The following is an 8,412-nucleotide window of genomic DNA, read 5'->3' on the forward strand; positions in this document are numbered from 1 at the left end:
TCACCAGGACATGCTGTGACTGCTGTCTAACAATACTAAAGGGACCAAAAACACAAAATTCAGCCACATAACAGTAGCGTACTAGATTTAAATCTTGCCAAATGCTGCTTTAGTCATCACAGGTAATTTCACAAAATGGGATCATTAGATGGTGCAACATTTAGTAACAGATGGTATAAAATGAAAGCTTAAGCAACTCCATTAAAAAATGCAAGATATTAACAGCATGTTCTTTTGCTTTTCCTTTAACTGCCCAGAAAAAAAAAAAAACATTGGAGAAAAGTAAAGTGAAATTTATTGAGGAATGGCAACTGAAGCTTACATTTAAATACAGCTCAAAGATTTTCTCGTGCTGGTGTCACCAGAAAATTTCCACTGGAAATACTCGGGAAACTTCTAAATTGGGGGTTTTGTACAGATGAGACTTCGGGGATATTTTGTCAAAAGTCAAAAGTGCATTTTTATTGTTTAAAAATAAGAGTTAATGCATCGTGGTTAACATCTCCCACAGGCACACTTCATTAAGTCAGTCATAAATAAAAAACATCCAATATCATCAGTCTGTAAGTGATCTCAGGAAATCGTTTTGCCCAGAAGGAATTCAGCATATTCTTTCCTGCGCAGCACTCGCTGCATTTTGAACGTATTGGGTGAGGTGCTCGAGTACGCCATCATCTGCTTACGAAGTTTGTTAAACGCTCCCTCTGCCACCAGCTGCACTCTCATTGGCCCGATGCTGCCTTTGATACGGAAGGATTTGTAGACGGCCGAATCCTGCTGGAGAGAAATGTCCAGCTGGGAAGCAAGAGAGGAAACACCAAACAAAAAGACAAGGTAGAGTGATTTAATGACAGACTGTAAACATGCTGCCTGTTGGTGAACCTTCATTAGGATTTCTCTTACCTTATGTCGTTGTTCCTCTGTAAGCCTCCTCACACCTTTCAGCTCTAAGAACACCTGGTAGTGAGGGTCCGAGCCACCAATTGTATCTCCTGCAATGCCACAATAAATAAAATAAAATATGCTGCAAAGGGTTCAATAGTTTTCGCATCATATTCAACTTTCTTCTATGATTTAAGGGTATAAACAAGAACAAATATTACCCAGGATGCCGCTCTCAGCACAGCAGTAGTCAACCAGCTGAGCTCCTGGCCACTGAGCGACGGCCTTCTTCAAAGCACTGAGGAACAACGCTTCTGACACTTTCTCTCCTCGAACATTCAGCATCTGACCTCGTCTAATGGAGCATGGAAGCAAGGAGAAAGTATCGTGTCATGCTTTATACACACACACACACACACACACACACACACACACACACACACACACACACACACACACACACACACACACACACACACACACACACACACACACACACACACACACAGCATAAGAAAAACTGTACTGCTGTCCAGTGCTGTACCTGTACTGAAACTCCACGATGGGACACTGGTTGTGAAATCCAACAACTTTTACAATGTCTCCGATGCGATATCTGTAACAAGGGAAATATACAGGTAAATATGAGAGTTTGTTATAGTTGTAATATCACATTTTAATTGCAGTGATGGTCATAAAGAGCCATCGGACAAATCTGATTTTACACTCATTAGCAACTTTGTTAAGTACACCTGTTCAACTGCTCATTAACACAAATATCTAATGAGCCACTCAGAAACTTGGTGCACACAGAGATGTAGCCATGGTCAAGATAACCCACTGAAGTTCATACCAGGTGTTAAAATGGGTCAGAAAGTTGATCTAAGTGACTAAATGTGGCATGGTTGTTGGTGTCTGCTGGGATTTCACCACACAATCATGTCTAGGGTTTCCAGAGAATGGCACGGAAAAGAGAAAATATCCAGTGAGCGGCAGATCTCTGGTAGAAATGCTTTGCTGATGTCAGAGCTCAAAGGAGGGTGGCCAGACTGAGTTGAGCCTATAGGAAGGCAACAGAAACTCAGATAATGACTTGTTGCAACCAAATTATCAAGAAGAGCATTTCTATAATCACAGTGCATTGAACTATGAAGCAGATGGGTACAGCAGCAGAAGACCACATCAGCTGCCACTCATACTCTGCAATATTCTTGATATTTATTTAGAATCACCTCTGTTAATTCTTGATATTTATAATTGAGTGATTTGTATATATTAGTGCTGTTTCTTAAATTTGTAAAATCTGTAACATACTGTATTGTTTAGTCTGTTACTGTTACCGACTTGGAGCAACTGTAATCCACATTTATTCCCACAAGTAATCTGATTCTGATTCACATAGGGTCACCAAATTTGGACAAGATTGGAAAAAGTTGCCTAGAGTTTCATTTTTTGCTCCACCATTTGGAGAGAGGATCAGAATTTGGCATAAACAACATGAAAGCCTTGTTGTAACAATCGTTCAGGCAGATGGTGGTGGTAGCATAATGGTGTCAGGGATATTTTCTTTGTTTCCTTGGTACCAAGATCCTTTTAAACTCCACAGCCTCCAACTGAATAGTGATGCTGACCATGTCCATCCCTTTATGACCACAGTGTACCCATCTTCTGATGGTTGCTTCCGGTAGGATACCACACCATGTCACAAAGCTCAATCAAGTCTCAAAATGGTTTCTTGACCAATGAGTTCATTGTACTCAGATGACCTCCACAGTCACAGAAGTCTCAGTCCAATAGAGCATTTGTGGAACGGGAGATTCCCATCATGTCAACACTGACCAAATTCTCTCTGGAATGTTTCCAGTACCGTGTTGAATCTTTGCTGTGAAGAATTAAGAAAAAAGGATGTCCAACCTAAAAGTAGTGAAGTGTACCTAATAAAGTGTTACATATCAAACATGAACACTTCCATTTGATTCTTAAACAGATTTAGAACATGTTAAAATGCAGTGTGACCCATCACAATCATGAGGACGTAAACATACAGCTGCAGTTATTTATATTTGTTTGTAGATGAAATCGAACCTGTAAAGTCCTGAAGCATTTGTGACAAGCAGCTCATAGTTTTCTCCCTCCTTCACCTCCTCCATCAGCAGAGTGTGAGGGGCCTCCTCATCCAGGCTGCTCTCTGGGAGGAACTCGCAGAACATTGAGCGAGGGCACAGCAAGTAACGTCTTTCTGACTCCTGAGGCCACAGGTTCACCCCAATTAAACCTGCAGGGGCACAGATAATGAGAGCAAATGCTGACCTCATCCACATATAGAAACCCTACAAATGCCCAACTGCAACGGTTTTTAATTAAACAGCTTAAAAATGTAAATGAAGGCTCTTACCTTCAGTAGCAGCATAGAAGGGCGAGTAGAAAGGCACTCCTTTGCAGTAACTCTCCCTCAACATTTCACCGTAGATCTGATTGGAGCCTGAGTCCACTGCCAGGACCAGGTTCAGATGAGGCCACAGGCGCTTGGCAATCCCCCTGAAGCCGTCCTGGAAGTGGGCCCGGAGCTGGGCAGCTCTCTGTGGGTCTGGCTTCATTAGCGCTTCAAGCTTGGCCCTCACTTTGGGCTCCAGAGACAGAGCAGTGCTGATTTTCCCCCGTTCAATGTCCTCCACAAGTTCCTGCCAACGCTCCTATGAGATCGAGAGCATATTAGGGAGAAATGACTTGCCCAAGCCTTTATTCATAAAGCAATTAACACAAATGTTTTAATCAGTCAGTGGGAGCTAAACACCTGACTCAAGATTTCATCTTGTTTTACTAAATGATGTCCCAGTGAGAACGAAATGAGGCACATGTGAAGGACAACAACAGCCTGCTACTGCTCAATGAAATGTTGTCTCTTAAAATAGACAAGAAATAACATTGCTAATGCTTTTCTTTGAAGGATGGAATGGATGAATTACTTTACATACTTTACGGTTTCCCATTAAGTCCTGTTTTTATGCCTCTACTCACATAAAAAAGAAAGAAAAACACAAAAACAACAAAAGTAACTCATTCCTGACAAACAACTGGGTACCTGTAGGGCACTGAAGGCATAGAAAACTGTGGAGGCGAAGTTGGACTCCAGAGTTCCCACATTAGGATCTTTCAGCGCAAAAAGAAGATGCAAATAGAGCGTGTCCTTCTCACCGGGAACCTGAAGAAACATAAGATTTTATTACCGAATCGGTCACACAAAGGCTGACCACTTGTTAGGCTTGCTGATTGTACCTTGAAGGCAGGTGCTGGAGTCGTGTACAGGTTTAGGATGTGGCGTGAGGAGGCTGGTGTCGAGGAGTTTGGTCCGATGGGAATTCCAGCCTCAGACTGCCGAAAAGTAGGAGTGTAAAAGAACTTGGTGGTGCGTTGAAGGCTCTTGGTCTCAGGGAATGCCTGCTGCATGGCATCTAAGCACACAGTCACTCCCTGATGGAAACACACAGCGAGTATTATTAGTAAAATTTCCTTGCGCAGCGCATGGGCTACACCGTCATCATCATCATCAAGCAGTGACTTCACCTGCAGGAAGAACTCAGTGTTGGTGTCCTTAGTGCTGAGCAGCATGGCACTGGATCCTGATGTCCCGGAGGTCATGGCCAGAATTAATGGCTTCTCTGCAATGATGAGCTTCTCTTCTCCAGCTGCGATGCGGTTGATTAGGTCTTGATAGTGCGTGTATGTAGTAATAGGATGGTATGCCTGAAATTCTTTAATATCTAGAAAATAAACAGATTTCATGATTTAAATCAAAACTGTATTGACACCTCTAATTTATCTTTCATCATTTGAGCTTATTTTAAGCACAAGTATCAAACAGTCCCCAATTTCAGCATCGCAATTCTCAGGACCTGCTGCATTGTCCGTGCCCATCAGGAACACTGGGACATTTCCCAGTATACTCAGGGTCATTTAATACCCTGGCCTGCTGTGAATAGTTTAAACAGCAACATTACAACAAGCAGAAATGAGTTGGTGGTACTCTCAGAAACCACATTCTCATCCACAGACTATATGATACTGCTGCTATATGTGCACAGGGCATAGGCAGGTGAACCATGGACACAAGTAAATGCACACTCCAGCAAGACACACAGCACGCAGCAGCTTCTATATCAAAACTATTTAAGTGAAGCAATGAAATTGTGGAGGGGAAGAGAAAGAGAAAGTCACAAGGAAGCATCTTAACTCTGTGGTAGTCAGGATAATTTTCATCTCAGATGATCATAGAAATAGTGTAGTACTTTTTACATCTATACTAAAGGTGTTGTAGTACAGGAATGAAAGGAGTGATACTAAAAAAAATATGAATGTAACGTTAATAATACACATATAAACATAAATGATGGTAGTTGTATTTGATTGCATCTGGCTACAGGTGTACAGGCTACATGTGTTTTCAGTGTCAATTATCTGACAAAAAAATGAAAAAAACATGAGAAAAATAAACAGATTTTGACTTACAGCATTATTATTCTTCCCTCCAATATTTCCTACAAATATTACTGTAATAACATAAAATGAATTCATTTGGAAACCCTTTGGCACAACTAAATAACAAATCAGCACATGGAGTTAAGTCTACAAAACGAGCCAAATTCCACTCAATGCATGAAATGCTGTTTCAGTCACCTGTACGCTGAAAATGTCTCGGGGACATTTGTTCATTGAAAACAATAAATTTGATGACACAGGTTTAAAACAAAATAAAAAGAAATTTTAAAAAAGCTTGACTTGCTCACAAAACAATAAAAATTGTGAACAGATAAATGCAGCTTTGATTATATTTGGAAAGCAACACGTTTAAAATAGGAATCAAATCAATATGAAATTGTGATTTGTTGCCGTTATTTAAGGACTCTGGGGTCTGGTGGCAGCTGGTGGCACGAGTTTTTTCCTTTAATGTGTCACCCCGGTCTTCCCAAGCGTTAACACTGAATAAGCACAAATGTCTTCACACTACCTGCTTGCTAAACTAACGCCATCTACTTCGCTGCTTACCTTTTATTGAGCTGAAGTCGTACTGTCTTCCATAATACGTATCTGCGCTTTTACGCAAGCGCTTCAGCAGAGTCTCCTGTTGGACTTCTTTGACTTTGAGTGTGTCTGCTTCAAGTTTCCTTCTCTGCCGCCTGCCCAGCCAGCCTACAACCTTCACCGCTACATGCTGGCTCAGAAGGCTGCTTAACGTCCGGTTTTCAACCTTTATCTTCAAGATTAATGCCATCCCGGCCACAGAGCACAAACCGATGACAGCGGGGAGAGGGGTCGGCATGGCTGTTACACAAGACACACAAAAACACAGAGGAGCCAGGTGGGGCGCTGTTAGTCAGCATTAGACCGTTACTTTTCCTCTCATTTACAAACAAGAGTACGCAGTCTACCGTGAAAGTGCGCAATCCTGTCGAGACAAGATGGTTTTTATTTCGCTATTTCGCGCACTCATTCACCGCTTACCGGGAATCTGTCCGCTGATGGCCAGGGCGACCGATGAAACCGCAAAACAAAGCGGAAGTGCAACGCGAAACCAAGAGGAAGACATCTTGAGCATTAAATAAGATGTGACGTCCCCGTGGTTATAATAATTAATGTCTATAAAAAGCCTTTGGACTGCATTTCCACGCCCAAGAAAGCATGTCAACTTTTACTTTCGCCGCTGTCTGTGCTGCTTCCGTATTTGGGTCAGAACTAGACGCTGATTGGTTTGACTAAATAATGACGTAATAAACCTGGAAATACCAACTAAAAAAAACAACAACTTATATTTTATTTATCTGTTTTTGCTTTAAATGTAGCACCACTGCCTGGATAATGCTATAGCGTCCGTGGTTGTGATTGCACAACAAAGACAATCAATCTGCAAGTTCGATTCTTATTAAATATTTCTTACATAAAACACGGAAGTGTGAGGGTTTGTGGACATATATACTACCAGTCAAAAGTTTGACCACACCTCATTTAATGTTTTTCTTTATTTTCATGGCTATTTACATTGTAGATTCTCACTTAAGGCATCAAACTATGAATGAACACATATAGAACTATGTAGTAAACAAAAAACTGTTTTATATTTTAGATTCTTCCAAACAGCCACCACTGTTTCAGTCCCTGAAACAGTCACATGGGGGAAGGGGGGCACACCTACACACTGTAAAATAGTTTCAGAAAACTGTGAAGAAGTCCATGATTTTCAAAAATGTCTTATCTGTGCTTCAGCATAAAACAGCATTTTCTGACTGTCAGGATTTTGCATCTTTCAGTCTAACGTGCTTATGTATGTCAGATATGTTACACAAAAAATATACAAAAAAAGGACCCTGGGATGACACCCCAATGTCAGGTGTCTGCCTCCTGCTGGTTCCAGTGCCCAACGTCGTACAGGAACGTAAACAGCAGTGAGGTTTGTGGGGTTACTGAAGTTTGGTTAGCTGGTATATAATGATGTGCTATGTCATAGGTGTCAAACTCTGGCCCGTGGGCCAAATTTGGCCCGCAGCTTAATTACATTTGGCCCGCGAAGCCATGCCAAATTACTATCAGAGCTGGCCTACTGGTATTACACAGCTAATATATATATTGTTTAGTATTAAGCTTTGCTTGTTCCATATTCAGTTTTTCAGCAAAACGTGTTTGAGTTCATAAGAAAAGATTCATTCTTATATCTGGAGGAAGTATTTTTTTAAATAAATATTAACGTTAGCCCGCGACTTTGTTCCATTTTTGAATTTTGGCCCACTGTGTATTTGAGTTTGACACCCCTGTGCTATGTGATCGCTAGCGACACAGCTATGTTAGCATAATATAAACAGTGAAGCTGGAGGACTCAGTCGCTAGATGACGTCTTCGCCTAATTTGCATAATTGGTCATGTAATTATAAAGGACCCTGTAGGAGAGAGAAATAACATCATGGAAGAGACATAAAGTCAGTAAAAACACCCTAAAACCATTTAGTATATATTTAAAACCACACATTAAATTTCTTTATCCGGACTTAACGTTGTTAACAAACTACATTAATCAAAAATGGACATAGCAAGCATCACCAGACAGCTTCAGTCGATTTTGGATGTAGAAGATGGAGGTAAGGCTCTGCAAGGACATCCGATTTCTAAGTTAGCAATAGAATAGAATAGAATAGAATAGAATAGAATAGAATAGAATAATCCTTTAATTGTCCCACAAGGGGAAATTTGGGTGTAACAGCAGCAAGAAAGACACATACAAACAAACAGTACACAAGACACAGAACAGAAACATACACAATTTTTACATATTTACATCAAGGACAAGGGTTACCAAAAACAGAGTACTGTACCGTTATTAAATTAAATAAAATTAAATACAGATAAGAGGCAAACCCTGCTTATAGTGTGAATGGGTTGATAAAATAGAGCAAGTTACAGCGCTGATGTAAAACTCTATGTTTGTTGGGAGCAGTTTTGATTGTACAGTCTGACAGCTGCAGGGAGGAAGGACCTGCGGAAACG

At 40.9% G+C, this 8,412-nt stretch overlaps 1 protein-coding gene across 1 annotated transcript; it reads right to left on the bottom strand.

The window, feature by feature from the left end:
* Positions 1 to 278: 278 nt before the first annotated feature.
* ghdc (GH3 domain containing) lies at positions 279 to 6,595 on the bottom strand. The gene is made up of 11 exons (XM_080873445.1): positions 6,382 to 6,595; positions 5,926 to 6,201; positions 4,447 to 4,643; positions 4,159 to 4,353; positions 3,965 to 4,084; positions 3,278 to 3,575; positions 2,968 to 3,157; positions 1,427 to 1,498; positions 1,104 to 1,237; positions 904 to 992; positions 279 to 795 (listed from the first exon to the last, which is right to left on the bottom strand). Exons 1-11 carry the CDS (start codon positions 6,473 to 6,475, stop codon positions 574 to 576), a joined length of 1,887 nt encoding a protein of 628 aa, XP_080729571.1. The 5' UTR covers positions 6,476 to 6,595; the 3' UTR covers positions 279 to 573.
* Positions 6,596 to 8,412: the final 1,817 nt, after the last annotated feature.

Source organism: Rhamphochromis sp. 'chilingali' (assembly GCF_963969265.1).
Source record: "Rhamphochromis sp. 'chilingali' genome assembly, chromosome: 22".
In the NCBI taxonomy this organism is placed as follows: domain Eukaryota; kingdom Metazoa; phylum Chordata; class Actinopteri; order Cichliformes; family Cichlidae; genus Rhamphochromis; species Rhamphochromis sp. 'chilingali'.